We start from the raw sequence: 18,575 nt of genomic DNA, 5'->3' as shown, positions 1-18,575 counted from the left end.
TTCCAACCAAACTAGGGAAAGTTCTCCGATTTCCGATAAGCAAAGAATGGGAAATACGTTCAACAAGAGGTCGAGTAGAATGAGCACTGAAGGGATCCCTAAAAACAGTCTTGTACCGGAGGGCCGCAATACACATAGAAACCTGATGGGGGAAAGAAAAAAATCTAACAATGGGATCGATGCCCATGCACATTATCACCGAGAGGAGGAGTCACCTTACCTTGTGACTCAAAAGACTTCTTTGAAGAAAAACAACTTCCAAACATCCAGACCAAACACTAGATGGCAGGAGTATGCATAGCATGTGCATCTACAGCACACATGCCTTTAATACACAGATTTTCTTTCACTAATGCACCTGGTGCACAAAGCCAGAAAACCATGCGGAGAAAAGAAAAAAAACATAACACACACAGTGTTTACAAACACCTTCTGGACAGATGTGTGCACAGGACCACCAAAGATTAGACTCCATCCCAAAAAGACTTCCCAGGCCACCCAACATAGGTGCAATCACATCACATCATAGTTTAGGCCTTGTCTATAAGACCGCATAAGCAGCCTGGTTTGAAAACACCAATTTTGGGCTTACCAAAAACTTGGTGTGGTTAGAGCCCACCCACTGCTTACTAGTGGTCGGATCTATTGTTTTTTTAACAGCTTTCCTTGTCCATCTTGGGTTGTCACTCCCCTCAAGCACAGCCTCTTTAGCATCCTTTCCAACAGTTGACTCTTATTCTTCCACTGCTCACAGTTAGGGACATACAAATGTCTTGTTGGTTAAGAACTCAATGTAGGAAAGTGCCTCTTTTAAACATCCCCCACCCACTTTTTGCATGGTATCTGATGCAGTGTTTACAGACATGCACTGGTTCCTGCTAATCAGGACCCCAGTGCAGATCTCCTTCCCTAAAATGTGCAATTATTCATCCTATTGACCACACCTTTATAACCCCTGTAAGTCCCTGGTAAATGGAACCTAGAGTAACCAGGGCATGGGTACTAAAGAGGGTCCCTAAAGGCTGCAGAACATATCGTGCCACCCTAAGCCTCCTCACCCAACTCATGTAGACTGACATTGCAGCCTGTGTGTCTTAGTGCAAACAAAACTGAAAACACAACATGGCATGTGAGACATGCTTGGAGACACTGTATGTATTATAGGTTAGCAACCCCTACAGCAGGCCTTACAGCCCTAAGGCAGGGTGCACAATACTACATGTGTGGGTATATCTGCATGAGAAAATATGCCCCTGTGAAGTTGAAGTCAATTCTTAAATGTCATAAGTGAACAGGGAAGCCATTTTAAGTAGATGTTCTGGACCTGGTCAAACAAGTTCCCCAGCTACATGATTGCTTCACTGACATCTATTGTAGGAAGCTGGATCTGTATATGGTATTGCTACTAGGTGGTTATACCATGCACAGAGTCCAGAGGTTCCCCAAAAGTGTGCAGGGCTCAATGTAAACCCAAACTGCTCTATTAGTGGTAGTGTGGACGAGCAGCCTTGGGACTAACAGATAGGAGTGTAAGATATTTATTGCACAACATGGACCAATAACAGACACTTAACTCAAAAAGGGAATCCACAACAATTTCATAAAAATAAGCTTGGTTTGCAGTTTATTTTGAGACCAAGATCTTAGCAACAAGGTATGTAGATTTTTAAGTAAAATATTTTTATTTTCAAAAGTCAACACTTAAAATATTTTTGTATCAGTTCGAGGTTATCCTATGGAGAAAAAAATAAGGTGGTTTAACAGGTAAGTATCACACTTACAAATCCAGTCTTCGGGCCCAAAGCAAGGAGCAAGCGCCAGGGAAGTACGAAGACTGCACCAACAGCAGCACAGGGATGGCCAGGGGCAGACAACATAGTCGGAGTTCAGCCCAATGCTTTTCAATGGAGACTGGATATGCTTGGGATACACTGTTTGCAGGTAAGGGGATCAGTTGCAAGGTACAAGCTTTGGGGGTTAGCACAACCACGGGAGTGGGGGGGGGGGAGGAGATGGAGGGGGGAGGAGGGGACCCACAAAGCAGCATCAAACATACACCACCAGCGGCACAGGGGCTGCCGGGTGCAGGGTGCAAAATCAGCGTCTGGCGCCCAATGTTTTTTCATGGAATTTTCTCTTGACAAACAGGCTGGTGCGCAGAAGCTGAAGACAAGCCAGTAGGGCTGGGATCAAGGCAGTCGCCAGCTTCAGTCTTCTCTGCAGGGATGCTGTCTTTCTTCTTAGGTAGTCTCAGATCTAGGTTTTAGGTCTGGGGAAGCCACATAAATCCTAAATTTAGGGGCGTTTTAGGGGAGTAGCAGGTAGGGCCAACGGGCATCTTACATGGGGTGACTACACCATCTATTATGCCACCCTCCTGTGGAGGGGACATAGACCTAACCATAATTGGAGGGACCTCCCCATCTACAAGATGGCGAGTACTGAAAAGATGGGCTTCACCTCGCCTCCCCCACCTTAGGGGTAGAGTTGACAGAGGTAGGTACACCTCCTATTCTCCTATTTTTTCCCACCCAAAGTGAGGGTGAACCACGAGCTGCAATCTGCCGCTAGCAATTCCTAAGTATGCCATCACAAAACGGCTACTTCTGAAACGTCGTGTCCACCTCAGTGTAGCTCACCTTGTGGGTGGTAGCCTGGAGGTGACACGCCTGCCTGACTAGCTAATGTTCTCGGCTGTCCAGGTGCAGAGGCGGCCCTCACCAAAGGGGGAGGGAGGTGCTTCCTCTCTAGTGAGGAGAGACAGACTTGCATTCCAAAGGAGGCATCTCTTTGAACCTTGCCGGCCTGAGGAGGCTAATCAGGAGGTCATCCTGTTGGAGGGGGTGCTACACACTCTTCCTGGACAGGCTTTTGTTTGGGGCCTCCTGAGAGCAGAGTGTCTCGCCCTACGTGGTCAGAACAGTGTCTCAGGTGGTAGGCTGGCAGAAACCAGTCATAGAGCACACCAGAGGCTGGTAGGTTTTTAGAGGGCACCTCAAACGTACCCAGTGGGTGCATGTATTGGTAGATCCAACACGGGCATCAGTGTGGGTTTACCAATATGAGATGCTTGATAAATACATCCCTAGTTTCAGTGAAGCCATCAGGTAGCAGGGAAACTCGTTTTCACCAGTGCCCAGCACATGTCTAAAAATGGCTTCCCATAGGGGGCGTAGCGCTGTAGCTCTGTAGGTGAGGAGGCTCCATTGTTCTAAATCCGTTTGCCCAGCCGCTACATCTTACCTTCGGAAGCCGGGCCGGAGTGCCTACACTGTGGGGAACGGTCCGATCCTACTCCGGGCGGCATCGAGCTACGCCGACCGGACCTCCATCAAAGTGCGGTGCCTGGCCCTGACCCGCCCGACGGATGCCGTGCTGCCATGATCGACCAAGCCGACCGGAAGTGCCCCGGGGTCGGGAGGCCCCCACCGGAAGTTGCGGCTGACCGATTGCGGTCCTTCGTGCTGGGAGCGAGACTGAGGGTGAGTCTGCCCAGAGACACCTTTCGCCCGGAGGAGGGGAGAGCCGCGACCCAGGAATGACCGAGCCATAACACCGGGAGGTCTCCCGGGTTTCTTAACGAGCAGAGCGCATTCAGCGCGCCGGCGATCCCTGCTCCTGCCTGCTCCCGGAGCTGATCCTCCTGTTGACCTGTGCTGAGGGCTCATACCCGGATCCGCAGATTACCATCCACAGCGCCCCCCCTGAGATCTGCTTTGTCCTGCCAGGTGCGGGGCAGTGCGCGCTGGGGGAGCCCCACGTCACCCTCGGAGCCCGGGTCCACGCGGGGGCAGTGTTGCCAGGTGACATTCCGGCCCTGTAGGCGGACGGGGGAGGCAGGCGGCGATTTAAGGGTGTGTAGCCCGGCGAGCCCCCCACATGCATTCCTGGCACTGTTGACCCTTGTGGCAGCTCGGTGGCCCTGAGCGGAGACGCCATTTTGCTGCTGCCCTATCCCTACAACCCAGCCTTGACTACCTGCGGCCGCTCTCGGCGATTGGAACTCGGAACTATTCAGAGGCCGCTGCACCAGCACTATGGCGGGGCGAGGGCCCAGACAAACTGCGGCGCAATCCAAATTGGAGAAGTATGCCTTTGAAAAGAACGCTATAAAACACCCGGAAGGGCGCACGTCCACAGACAAGACCGCGGAGGGAGATGGCCCCAAAAAAGGGACTCTAGAGGATCTGATGCAGATGCTCTCCAGCGTCCAGACGATGGTGGGGTCCATTTCGACGGACGTTGGCCTACTAAGGGCTGACCTCCACAAAATGACGGAACGTGTGGCGCAGGTGGAAGTAGTCACCAAATCACTGGTGGAAGACACTTCGGAGCTGCAGCTTGCGGCAGAACGCATGGAGGCGGTCACCAGAAAACTTCAGGAGCGACTGGACGATCAGGAAGGGCGCTCCCGAAGAAATAACGTCCGAATTTTGGGCATTCCAGAGTCGGAGGGCAAGCAGTCCATGGACCTGTATGTGGAGGACTTAATCAGGACGAAGCTCCAGCCAAAAGGGCCTCTCCCATTTCTTTTCTGTTGAAAGGGCGCACCGGGTTCCCGGGGGGAAGCCTAAACAAGGAGCGAACCCGCGACCAGTGCTGGCTAGACTCTTTAACTTCCGAGATAGGGAAGCCATACTACAAACGGCTAGGGTCTCGGCACCTATTAAAGTACTGAACTCCACTCTTGCATTCTTCCCGGACTACACGGCAGAGGTGGCCCGGAGACGTAAGACCTTCACCGACATCAAAAAAGCCATGCGGGCCACAGAGATACCCTATTCCATGCTTTTCCCGGCGAGACTGCGAATCGTGGATAAACATAAGGCATGGTTCTTCGACACCCCGGAGGCGGCAAGGGACTGGCTGGATGGTTGGAGGAGAGTGGAGGCCCCGCGGCGAACTGGCGGGAGTCAACGCGACCGACGGCCGTTCTCTCAAACAGATCACCAGACAACTCAAGGTCACAGCCAGGATCTTTTTGCGGAGTCAGGCCTGGAGGACGGAGACCGCACCGAAGAGTAAACTCCTACGATCATGGTCCCTGATCGATTCCCCCTTGGAACATTGAAACTGTGACATTTGCAGTCGCTCCGTGCTCGGCGGAGGAGGCCACTTGGAGCTGCTTGCGAGGCTGCAGAGCTACTTACCCCTTTCAAGCAAGTACTATGGGTTGGGATGGGACTAAGCGCTCTAAGTTGGGGTGGCGGGCGGTTTCAGGCCCGCGCAGCAGGGAGGCGGGAGGGGGGTTTTGTTTCACTGTTCTAGTTTTTGTTAACCACACCGATACACGGCATGTTCCACACCACACAAGGGAGTCGGATCTCTGGCAAAGGGTACACAACGGGGCCCATTCCCTCCTGACGTTTGCGTTACCACGCACACATCTAAATGGCAGCACAAGAGTGGGATACACCTGAGGGCCATACGCCACCTTCTTCTCACGCTTCCACCTTCACAGCCCTCACGTGGAATGTTAGGGGATTGGGCGACAGGGTGAAGAGAGGTCTAGTGCTCCAATATTTGAAGCGCCGCAAGCCGGCGATAGTTCTATTACAAGAGACTCATTTAGTTGGTTCGACCTCGAAGGCAATGAATAGATGGGGATATAGGTTTCTTGCGCATGCTGACTTCTCCTCCGGCTCTAGGGGGACAGGGATACTTGTTCGGAAAAGTTTCCCAATGGTGTGTCAACAAACAAAAATTGACGATCAGGGGCGTTTTGCCGCTGCGACGATTCAGTGGGAGGGCCGATTGTATAACTTTTTGTCTGTGTACGTCCCCCCCGGCCTACATGCCTCAGCACACTCGGCCCTTGCTTCCTTTCTCCTGTCTTTGCCAACAGCGACACTAATTATAGGAGGGGACCTGAATGATGTCCTAGATCATGAGATAGATAGACACCCACATTGCACAACGGTGCGGGGAGGTGGGAGACTCGCGGGACTATTGGACGCTCTGGGGCTGACGGACTGCTGGCGCTACAGACACCCCCACGATAGGCAATACACTTACTACTCCGCGACGCACCACTGCCTCTCACGTATAGATTACATTTTCATGTCAGGGGATGGCTTACATGGAGTAGCGGACGTTCACATCCATCCTAGGGGCATATCTGACCACTCACCACTCCAACTTACATACACTAACCACCGCCCCCACAGACTTCGCGTCTTTCCCATTCACGCGAGTTACCTGCAGAGTGGCCCTTTGAGGAAAACCCTTTCTAAAACCACTAAACACTACTTTCAGGAAAACTCAGGCTCCGTGCGCTCCCATGGTATCCTATGGGAAGCGTATAAAACGGTTTTGCGCGGGCAGGCAATTGCTTCTATTGTCGCCCTCGGGCGGACCCGGGATCAGGAACTTGGCGCCCTTGAAGGAGCTCTTGAGAAGGCCATTGCCGACCAAGAGGCCCACCCGTCTGCAGAAGCCGCCCAGACGGTCCGGCTGCGGCGGGTGGAGTGGACGTCCTATCAGAGGGAAATGGTGCTGGCTACAATTCAGTCCACCCGTCATAGGGTGTACGAACTAGGTGACAAGGCCGGGAAGATGCTGGCCTGGCTCGATAAGAAGGAGAGGGCGGGGAAAGTCGTTGCACAACTGGCCGCGCCCGGAGGCAGCCTGACCTCGGACCCAGGAGCCATAGCCGACCTGCTAGCCGATCATTTTGAGGCGGTATACACCCACCAAGCGACTTATACGACCGAGCAGGCTTACGACTATATTAAAGATCGGACAATCCCTAGCCTCTCACCAGAGACGGCGCTCCTGCTTGATGAAGACATCACTGTGGAGGAGGTACGGGAGGCGACTAACGCTCTGGCGTCTGGCAGGGCTCTGGGTCCCAACGGACTCCCAGTAGAGCTGTACAAGCACACAGGTTCCATTACTGCCCCCCATCTGCTTAAGATGTTCGAGGACAGCCTGCAACGGGGTGTACTGCCTAGGGATCAGCGCCTTGCCACGATTGTCCCGATTCATAAACCTGGCAAACCCCCGGAGGCATGCAATTCCTACCGTCCCATATCCTTGCTCAACGCTGAACCTAAGATCCTGGCCAAATTGCTCTCGCAGCGCTTGGCTCCCCATCTCGATACATTGGTGCACCCGGACCAATCGGGCTTTATGCCAATGCGAAACACCTCTTATAATTTGCGCCGTCTGCGGGCGGTGCTGGCCCGCCGGGAGTACATACGCGAACCGGCAGTGCTTCTTTCGCTAGACGCCACTATGGCGTTTGACACCGTAGAGTGGCCCTATCTGTTTGCCGTGCTCCGTCACATGGGCTTCGGCCCCAAGTTCTGTGCGTGGGTCGGCCTGCACTACGCCGGGCCCCTGGCCCAGATAGCAGTTAATGGCCACGTCTCCAGGGACTTCCCGCTCGGCCGTGGAACGCGGCAAGGATGCCCGTTGTCCCCCTTGCTGTTCACACTGATCCTGGAGCCGCTGGCAATCTGGATTCGATGGGAACCTTCCATCAAAGGTATCAGGTGGTCGCAGTCCTGTGAAGACAGGATATCTCTCTATGCGGACGATGTCCTTCTTTACCTCACCTCCCCTAAAAAGTCAATCCTGACAATCCTGAATGTTTGTGAAAAGTTTGGGAGGGTCTCAGGATATAGGATCAATTGGTCCAAATCAGTCCTATACGTGCTCGCCGGCACCCCACCTCCCCTCCCAGCGGATTGTCCGCTGTGTTACACTGATGCCCCTTTTAAATATTTAGGAATCCAGGTATCATCCATCCCAGACGAGTTCTACGCCCTGAACTTGAGACCCCCACTGGAACAGTTCACCCGGGATGTAAAGGTGTGGCGTTCCCTCCCTCTCACCCTCCTTGGCAAGGCCGCGCTGTTCAAAATGATGGCGTTGCCTCGTTTCCTCTACCTACTCGAGAACACTCCGTTCCTGGTCCCCCCCCTCCTACTTCAAAGCCATCGCAGCTGCGGTTACTACTTTGTTGTGGGATGGGAAACCGGCACGTATTGCGCAATGTAAACTGGTAAAAGACTGGTATGATGGGGGCATATCACTCCCCGATATCGAATTATATTACTGGGCGGCCCACCTTAAACAAATTAACTACTGGTTGCAAGCCCCGCAGACCGAGCCCGCTTTTATGGCGGACAGGCAGAATACCGAGTCTAAGGGACTGTTGAGAACCCTTTACAGTCGACGCGCTCCGTCCAACCTTGTCGGTCCGACCCGTCACACGGTCCAACTTTGGTATAAGGCACATAGACACCTCCAGTGTGCGGACACTATCACGCAAATGACACCCCTCTGGGACTCGCACAAGTTAGGCTTCATGGGAAATAGCAAGGGATTCCGGGCCTGGGACGCTATAGGCATTTCAGTGGTGGGAGATCTCTGGAGGAAAAACAATATAGTAGACTTCACTTATTTGCAAACCAAGCACGAGATGGCCCAGTCTGAGTATTATAGATATATGCAGATCCGTCACTCACTTCAGTCGGTCATCCCGGCTGGTACAAAACTACAAGAGTCTACACCATTGGAAGATAGGCTACTAACAGACCATATGCCCCACAAAGCGAAGTCATACACGTATAGGAAGCTAATCAACAACTTACCTGACAGGCTCTCCAGACTGCGCCTCACCTGGGTGGGAGACATTGGCGACCTTGATGATTCGGAATGGCAGGAGGCTCTCTCGTCACCCCGAGAGTCAGCGATCCCATCCAGACTTAAACTAGTTCAGCTCAAAATACTGCACCGCACTTACTACACCCGAACGGTCCTTTACAAAATAGGAACAGCCCCCCACGAATATTGCCTCCGTGGCTGTGGGGAGAGAGGGACGTTCTTACATACCATTTGGGACTGTAGCCGGGTGGCCACGTATTGGGCAGGGGTGATGCGGACCATTTCTCAATCCATGATATTTACATTACTGCCCAACCCGCGTCGCTGTCTGTTAAACATCTGGGATGCGGAGGACTTAACCCACCGTCAACAAGATTGGGCCATACTGGGGATGCTGGTGGCGAAACGGAACATTGCCAGACTCTGGGGATCTAGTGTGCTACCTACATTGCGAGACTGGTGTAAGGACATGGACGAAGCGATGGTGGCTGAAAAAGCGGTGTTTGTCCAGCGGGGATGCCCTGATAAATGGGGTCGAATCTGGGGGGCCTGGAACAAATTCAGGGGAGACATATGTGAGCCACCACGAGCTGAGCCAGATGAGTGTCTTTCTGATTCGCAGCTATGATCTAGGGTCTACATAAGCTGGCGTGTGGCTCCTCTGGCTACGATGGACCCCGTCTGCCTGCCTGCTGGGCTTCCTACGGTGAGATCAGGTCTTTTTGGGTCGTAACGTCAGTGTTGACACAGCTGCAGTCCTGACAGTTCCTTTGTTGTCTTTGTGGTACGAACTGATAGCCGTGGTTTTCTTTTATTTTGAGGTTGTTACTTGTTTTGCTAAAGAGAAAAATCTTAGACCCAAGTCATATCGTATGCTTACATTCTTCACATTATGCACTATGATAATTCCATCCGCCGCCGGACCCCCGGGTTGTCGGCTCTAAGGCTGTGTGCTAATTATGTTCTATGTTGATTGTTTTGCTGCTGCGGACAGCCCCCGGGGTTGTCGGCCCTACATTGTGTATTCTTATGCATGTACAATAAAGGTCTTTTAAAAAAAAAATGGCTTCCCGGTCGACTTGCACTGGCAGTAATCAGACTATCCAACAAAGGGGCATACATGCTCATGCAGGTATGTCCACACAAGTAATATTCAACGCCCTGTCTTAGGACTATCAGACCTACTGTAGGGGTGACTTACAAATCTTACATGTAATGTTAGGGGACATGGCACACAGGGATGTCGGACGTGTTTTTACTTTTGCCTGCACCAAGACACGCAGCCTGCAATGGAATCCTTGCATGTGCTTGGAGGAGGTCCCTAAGGGTCACACAATTCATGCTGCTGCCCTTGGGGACCCTCTTTGGTACCTCAGGCCCTACGTACAAAGAGTACCATTTACTATGAACTTACAGAGGGTGATAAAGGTTTTGCCAATTGGGGAAACAATTGTACTGTTTTGGGAAAGATCTCCGGCACTGGGAACTTGGTTAGGTGGAACCCATTGCATTTCCAGTCTAAAATCACATCAGCTACTAGGCAAAAGGCGGGGGTGACAATGTCAAAAAGGGCTACTTTCCTTCACATTTTATCATCTCTTTACACAATGTGGTTAAGATTCTTCCAAACTTTCAGCTATTCCGCATGAGATAAATGCAAAGCCAAAATACAAAACCCGTGAGCTGAAAGAGGCACAATTTCCTCCCTCATCCATATGTACAGTTTTTAATCTTGTCTGGAGAAAATTAGAACGCAATACTTGAATGACTAAACAATATATCAAGTCCTCCTGCTAGTGTGTTTGAGCCCATCCTAACAGAAATTTTATCAGGATGGAGAACCCAATGGTTAAGCATGCCACTAGTTGTGAGTCAGGGATAATTTTTCAAAATTTTAGGGGATCTATACTCTCAATACCAAAAAACACTATTTAAAAGTGTCCATCATTTACTGTTAATGTGATAATTTTAGCACACTGCTGTCATTACAGATGGAATGCAGGGTCGCAATTATATAGATGATTCTCTAGCTCCCCTCCCCCACCCTAAATAGTACCTTCTAAACTCTTCCATTTAGTTACTCTGAGCTGTATTCCGGAGTCTTTCTTTAACAGGCATTATCAGCATTATTTTTAAGCATAATAAATCCCCTGATAATGCAGCTCAATGAAGAGTAACAAGTATTAGCAACGTACTTTCTGGTAGGTTATTGATGCATGGTCCTCCATAAACAAGCATCTGGCTGCTTATAGTCTTCCATTATGAAAGAACTTTCATGACCTGAGCTGATATGCATTTCCCATGTGTCTAATTGGGTGTATACTGTAATCAGTGCGAGGCGATTAATCAAAAAAAGGAAAAAAACACAGACAAAAAAATACCTCCAAAGCATACGAAGCATGCTGGATTTTGAAACACCACTACTTCACTCCAGTCTCAAAAAGGTCAATTGTCACTACATATCAGGTAATCTTCAATAAGGGGTAAGTTTACCCATAGTCGAAATCCAGGCATTGCCTGGTGCCTCAGAGGTAGCTTGAATCAGGCATTTTGGTCAATGTTTAGTGAGCCGCCTTAGAACAGCACTTGAAGGAATATTGCACATGTGCTCATGTGAATGACATGTTTAAAGTGTAAACTGTCCCATTCCTGTATTGCAATGACAGCTCATAATTTCGGATATCATCCAAAGAAGTATTTTAATTTTCCCAAAGTAAAACATATAGGTATTAAACAAGAACAAAATATAAAGAAATTAAAATTGTTGATCTTGCCTACAGAAAGATTATAACAGTGTGTTAAATACCTTTTGTGTTTAATACCAATAATTACAGCGGGCTGTGTGTACCCCCATTGCTATCACTGGTTGGATTCCTTGTCACTCTTTTGACTGCACCTTATTTGATTGCTTTTCTTCTTATTCTTCCTTCCCCCTTGGAGCGCATAATTTTTTGTTACCATCACTTTGATTGCATGACTTGTATACTTTCATGGACCTACTTAAGAGAATTTTTTTTCTTTTGCCTTCAATACTCCACGGGATTTTACGTGTTTGCATGCTCTATCCCGATGTGTTGATTCCCCTCTATGATCCAAGCCTGGACTCTCTCTGCTGGAAAAAGTTATTGTGTTGATTCCAAAGCCCCTCAACATCATGCTTGCTGGTTGTTTTTAATTTAATGTAAGGATCCACCAACCCACTCTCTGCTTCTGGCATCAGTCTGTGTATTCTTTCCAATGTTGCTCTCCCACTCACCATTTCTGAAGCCCAAGAAACTGCAGTTTTCTGCCAGACTGTTCTTTAAAACAAAACAAAATAAAGAAACGTATGGCTTTGGGGGCACTGGCCCCTGCAACTGTGTGTATACACCATCACATTGGTGTTATGGTGCATACATAATTGGCATTATTTTTTTTAATTCAGCACTAGCATCAACATTTTTTCTTTCTGCTCTACCTAAACAACATCATCAAAAAGCATTGGCAAAACTAGTAACTTTGCACTGGCAAAGTCAGATGGCGTGAACTATTGGCTCTGCCCATACTTGTTTGAGTGCGCAAGTAACATGCTGATGCGGTCCCATTAGTATTTGTCATAGGGTCAAAACTGGCTTAAGCAAATCATTTTTGGCACAAGGGGAAAAGGCAGATTGCTGGATTTAAAGCACAACTCCTTTTTTGTGTGTAAACTTATTAAACTGCTATGCCTCCAAGGAGGTTTCATACAGAGTTAAATGTTTCTGTATGTGATCAGGTCTTGGAACCAGGCTACTCCCAACTCAGATACAAGGCAAGGGTCAAGTCATCAATGGTTTGTAATTAGACACATTGGTGGAGACTGAAGTGTGGTCCAAACTATTTGGGGAGAAAAGACCTATACATGAGGTTCAGTCTTACCAGCACTGATACAACAAAGACACTGCCCACATCATGAAGAACACAATGTTGGATAAATTCATACATGAATACAAGATCATTTAATATCTATTTTTTTCATCAAACAAGGATATTGGATACAATATTGCTCCACTGTCGGCATGGTTATGTGAAAGGATATATGGCGCTCCTTGTCAAGTCTTGGAGAATATGGAGTAGGGGCTATGAATTAAGCTCAAATAGCTCTACAATGTTCTTCCTTTGGCATAACAGTCAGCTTTAAGGCACTCTCTAATTAATTAAAGTCCAAGAAGATCAAGTCGATGGCACCAGCCAACCATTTTTGTCATAGCCTTCAGAGCACAGCTAGGAACAATGAAGGCTTAATTGCCAACATCACATATTCTAACGTTCACACAAAAAAAGTAAAATCTACCATACTTCACTCTTCAGTTCTCAGATGGAAAAAAGGGTACCGAAAGCAAGTGATCATGGAAGCAATTAGGAAAAATACTCACCAGCATCATCATCGTCGTCAGCAGCATTTATGATTACGGGTGGATGCGTGGGGCTGGGCACATTTTCATGGTCGACCTTTATGACGCCACGAAGTTGTGGAGAAGTGTTTGGTAAGCCAGAGAGTTTGTCTTGTTGGAGTGAGGGCTGCATTGCCTTTACTTCATTGTCAATTAGCTCAGGCCAGCTAGCAGAAGCTACAAAAAAAAAAAAACAGATAGAGACTAAAACACTAACAAAAGCTTTGACAAACTGTCCAGCGGGTACTCTAGCAAAATAGTTTTCCTTTTCAAACCTCGCTTATATTATCCCACTTAAGGAGTGGCTTATAGTACCCAAAACCTTGAAATCCAGGCTGTCTTCCCTCCCATTTACACACTTCAGGAATAAACGGTTTAATTCTAATGCCATATGCCTTTAAACTCATTGCTTCAGGACTGGCCCGGCACGAAGGGCACTTCTTGGCTTTCCAAACCATAGGCTACAACACAGCACTGTCAGTCTCGATGAACTGGAAGATCACAATCAATACAGGGGAGAGTCTCCGGAAAGACAGAGGAATGTCAATTTCACACACTAATAGAATGAAGGAGCACTCACTTTTGCTTGGCGGGAAGAAGATACCATCCACAAAGCGTCCTTTGGTGTGATAGAAGGCACAATTTGCCTTCTGGCACCCTGAAAGCTGGTTCTCCCAATAGCACGGAATCTCACTGCGTTTTTTCTATAAACAAAAAGAAGTATATTACTCAAAACATCACTACTGCCTGAAATTACAACCCTAGAATGAACTGTGGAAATTTATATTTCAATAAAAAGATGCAAGGACTTCTTGGAGCATGGGGCAGTAAAGGAAAGGTTGGCAGAAGCAAGCAGGGGAGGGGATGACCTCTAACAGAATACCCAAAATGTCTAATTTGCGGAAATATATAAGACTTCAGCACATCCACTTATCTAGGCTCTGAAGGGTTGAGAAAATATCCAGATTTCTTCCTCACAAAGTAGCATGCACTGTTTGTTTCTTGGCCACTTTACCTTGGGGAGTCTGTGCCTACGCGGGGTCATTATTAATGATGTCATTTCAGTACAGCAAAGCCAGGAACCCTATGTTTGTTGGTGACTCACATAAGCAGAGTGTAGGACAATTTGTTTTGCAGGCCTTTGATGCAGGTGTTGATGCTACTTAAAGTGCATGGATCGGGAAACTCAGCTGACCCAATAAAATAAAGACCACATCATATAGCACACCAACAATGCTATCCTCACAAAACCATTCTGGATTTAGGCAACATAAGACAGTCTGATGCAACAAAGTACCAACAATATATCTCCAGCATTTGATGCCTTCTAAAAAAAACTCAAGAAGAGGAGAACACGAACTAGCCTCCCTTATTGAACAACATTAGCAGCAAAATCTTTCAGCGCTCACTGAGGCACACAGATAGAAGTTCAAACACAACTTTATCTTCCTATTATTTAAATATGACCTACCAGTAATCACTACGCTGAATTGACTATTTTTTACAAACCGGCCCACCATGACTAGGGTCAACAAGAACTAGGAAGACCACCCAGACAAATTGTAGAAGTGCACTATGCAAATGCTGGCAATATAGCAGATTAGCTCCACTGAGACTCACATGCATGCCCTCTAAGTAATGCAAAGTATTTAAATCTTTCCCAGTAGTTGTTCAGATCAAGTAATGTCGTCCTTCATTTGTCTTCATAAAATTCCTTAAGACTACAGTCAAAACTCGGAGGGTGAACCCCTGGCTTTTGCAAGAAGAAAAAAAAATAGATGTTGAGAGTGACTTTGTTCAAGTGATGATGCTAGATGAGGAGGAAGAAGACGAATGGTAAGGGAGGAGAGAAAAAGAGGGAAATGAGAAAAGAAAGAAAAGTAGGACATGGAGGGAGGAGGAATTTAGAGGGAGGTGTGAGGTTGAGAGCGAAGACGCGAAGAAGAGGATTCCGGGGAAAGTGAGTGCAGTGAAATGGGATCATCCATATGGCTCGCTGGGAGGGGATGCATGTTAGGCAGTGTGAAAGAGTGAGACTGTGTGTGTGTGTGTGTGTCTACGAAGACATGTATTTTGTGGATAGGGGTCTATTGTGCTGCAGCCCAAAAGGTGCAGACTGTGGTGGCTAGAGGTATTCTATGCTAAAGAACAAAGGATTTACATGAATTCCAAGGAGGAATATATTCCGTAGAACATTATCAGTAGAACATAGAGCAATCTACTTTCTTGGTGTCTTCCATCTAAAACCCAGGGATCACAACCAAATGAGATTGGGTCACAGCCACATCCTCTAAGATTCTGTGCCATGTACAACTTCGGCGTGGGCTCTAGTGCAATGTGCACAGTTAAATTACTAACACACCTGGTTAGGAGTATATTATGTTGATAAATTCAAAGTCTTAATGGACTGGTAAAACCATTTATGTGCACCATTTTGTGACCAAATGCCACAATATGATTTGTTGTGAGAATATGCAAAAAAATTATTTTGCTAGTCTAATTAAAGTATCATTTTTTTTTACTTTCTTCTGATAACTGTAAATTTTATTAGGCTTGGCTTATAGAGAATAGCCTAACTCTAAACATGTTGTTCCAATTTGCCTTTCAACTGTGTCATTTGAAGTGCTGTATTAAGTGCATTTGTACAGCGCAATCCCACATATCCGCCTTCTAAAACTATTAATTCAAGATTCTATTGCCCCCGTTTAGAACCGGGACGGCCTTAAAATTCAACTCCAAAGTCACTTACATCAATCTCCATGTGCCTGTACTTGCACACTTGTCGGAAGCATCGTCCTTCTTGCCATAGTGTGCACACAGACTCATTTCCAATAGCAGCTTCACAGTGTCGAAACGCACAACTGTCCCCCTGTGCAGGAGAAAACAGAAAATTACTATGATGCCCTCACGTACAAAGCACAGCCCATAGACCGTTCTTAACTTAAAATGTTGCTTTCGATTCAACTCTAAAAACACAACAAGCATTGAAAATGCAATAGGTCTCGCAATAGAAGAGTTTGACATTTTTCGTTTTGCAAATGGATGAGTGACACCTATAGCATTTGGAATGCAACGTGTTTTGTATTTACGTGACTTATATGGCAGCTCTGGTCGTTATGCTACATCTCTAGATAGTTTTATCTTTCGCAAATGTGACACCTATTGTAACACAATATGTGTTGTGAGGGTGAGTGAGGGTGAGGGGTTGAGGGTGAGGTGTTGAGGGGGAGTGGATCTGGGGGATATGGTGGTGGTGGATGTGGTGGTGGTGGTGATGGTGGATGTGGTGGTGATGGTGGTGGATGTGGGGGTGGATGTGTTGGTGGTGGAGGTGGTGGATGTGGTGGTGATGTGGTGGATGTGGTGGTGATGTGGTGGATGTGGTGGTGATGTGGTGGATGTGGTGGTGGTGGATGTGGTGGTGGTGGATGCGGTGGTTGTGGATGTGGTGGTGGAAGTGATGGTGTTGGGTATGGTGGATGTGGTGGTGGTGGATGCGGTGGTGGATGCGGTGGTGGATGCGGTGGTGGATGCGGTGGTGGATGCGGTGGTGGATGTGGTGGTGGATGTGGTGGCGGTGGATGTGGTGGTGGTGGATGCGGTGGTGGTGGATGCGGTGGAAGTGGTGGATGCGGTGGAAGTGGTGGATGTGGTGGTGGATGCGGTGGATGTAGTGGTGGTGGATGCGGTGGATGTAGTGGTGGTGGATGTGGTGGTGGTGGTGGATGCGGTGGTGGTGGAAGTGGTGGTGGAAGTGGTGGTGGATGTGGTGGTGGTGGATGTGGCGGTGGTGGATGTGGTGGTGGTGGTGGTGGATGTGGTGGATGTCATGGTGGATGTGGAGGTGATGGTGGATGTGGTGGTGGATGTGGTGGTGGTGGTGGATGTGATGGTGGATGTGATGGTGGATGTGGTGGTGATGGCGGATGTGGTGGTGGATGCGGTGGTGGATACGGCGGATGTGGTGGTGGTGGATGGGGTGGTGGTTGTAGTGGATGTGGTGGTAGATGTAGTGGTGGTGGGTGCGGTGGTGGTGGATGTCATGGTGGATGTGGAGGTGATGGTGGATGTGGTGGTGGTAGTGGTGGTGGAGGTGATGGTGGATGTGGTGGTGGTAGTGGTGGTGGAGGTGATGGTGGATGTGGTGGTGGTGGTGGTGGTGGATGTGATGGTGGATGTGGTGGTGATGGTGGATGTGGTGGTGGATGCGGTGGTGGTGGATGCGGTGGATGTGGTGGTGGATGCGGTGGTGGTGGTGGATGGGGTGATGGATGTGGTGGTGGATGTAGTGGTGGTGGTGGTGGATGCGGTGGTGGTGGTGGATGCAGTGGTGGTGGTGGATGTGGCGGTGGTGGATGTGATGGTGGTGGATGTGGTGGATGTGGCGGTGGATGTGGAGGTGATGGTGGATGTGGAGGTGATGGTGGATGTGGTGGTGGTGGTGGTGGGTGTGGTGGTGGTGGTGGATGCGGTGGTGGTGGTGGATGCGGTGGTGGTGGATGCGGTGGTGGTGGTGGATGCGGTGGTGGTGGTGGATGCGGTGGTGTTGGATGTGGTGGTGGTGGATGTGGTGGTGGTGGATGTCATGGTGGATGTGGAGGTGATGGTGGATGTGGAGGTGATGGTGGATGTGGTGGTGGATGTGGTGGTGGATGTGGTGGTGGATGCGGTGGTGGATGCGGTGGTGGATGCGGTGGTGGATGCGGTGGTGGTTGTGGTGGATGTGGTGGTGGATGTAGTGGTGGAAGTGGTGGTGGATGTGGTGGATGGAAGTGGTGGTGGATGTGGCGGTGGTGGATGTGGTGGTGGAAGTGGCGGTGGATGTCATGGTGGATGTGGAGGTGATGGTGGATGTGGTGGTGGATGTGGTGGTGGTGGTGGATGTGATGGTGGATGTGGTGGTGATGGTTGATGTGGTGGTGGATGCGGTGGATGTGGTGGTGGATACGGTGGATGTGGTGGATGCGGTGGATGTGGTGGATGCGGTGGATGTGGTGGATGCGGTGATGGATGGGGTGGTGGTTGTAGTGGATGTAGTGGTGGTGGGGGTGGTGGTGGTGGTGGATGTGGTGGATGCGGTGGTGGTGGATGTCATGGTGGATGTGGAGGTGATGGTGGATGTGGTGGATGTGATGGTGGATGTAGTGGTGGTGGGTGTGGTGGTGGATGCGGTGGTGGTGGATGCGGTGGTGGTGGATGCGGTGGATGTGGTGGTGGATGTGGTGGTAGTGGTGTATGTGATGGTGGATGCGGTGGTGGTGGATGTGGTGGTGGATGCGGTGGTGGTGGTGGATGCTGTGGTGGTGGATGGGATGGTGGTTGTGGTGGATGTGGTGGTGGATGTAGTGGTGGTGGGGGTGGTGGTGGTGGATGCGGTGGTGGTGGATGCGGTGGTGGTGGATGCGGTGGTGGTGGTGGATGCGGTGGTGGTGGTGGAAGTGGTGGTGGATGTGGTGGTGGATGTGGCGGTGGTGGACGTGATGGTGGTGGAGGTGATGGTGGATGTGGTGGTGGATGTGGTGGTGGATGGGGTTGTGGATGGGGTGGATG

General features: G+C 49.3%; 1 protein-coding gene across 9 annotated transcripts in view; it reads right to left on the bottom strand.

Moving 5' to 3' along the window:
- LOC144755580 (zinc finger CCCH domain-containing protein 11A-like) overlaps window positions 1–18,575 on the bottom strand; it is a 525,975-nt gene that overhangs the window by 386,373 nt on the left and 121,027 nt on the right. For all 9 annotated transcript variants that reach the window (XM_078644672.1, XM_078644675.1, XM_078644678.1 and 6 more), the window contains 3 exons: window positions 15,775–15,894; window positions 13,606–13,729; window positions 13,008–13,202 (listed from right to left, as the gene is read on the bottom strand). In XM_078644672.1, the coding sequence (XP_078500798.1) occupies window positions 13,008–13,202; window positions 13,606–13,729; window positions 15,775–15,894 (439 nt within the window). The remainder of the gene's footprint in view (window positions 1–13,007; window positions 13,203–13,605; window positions 13,730–15,774; window positions 15,895–18,575) is intronic.

This window comes from Lissotriton helveticus, chromosome 5_1 (assembly GCF_964261635.1).
Source record: "Lissotriton helveticus chromosome 5_1, aLisHel1.1, whole genome shotgun sequence".
In the NCBI taxonomy this organism is placed as follows: domain Eukaryota; kingdom Metazoa; phylum Chordata; class Amphibia; order Caudata; family Salamandridae; genus Lissotriton; species Lissotriton helveticus.
Note: the sequence above shows the minus strand (reverse complement) of the source record. Positions and strands in the feature narration are given on the sequence as shown.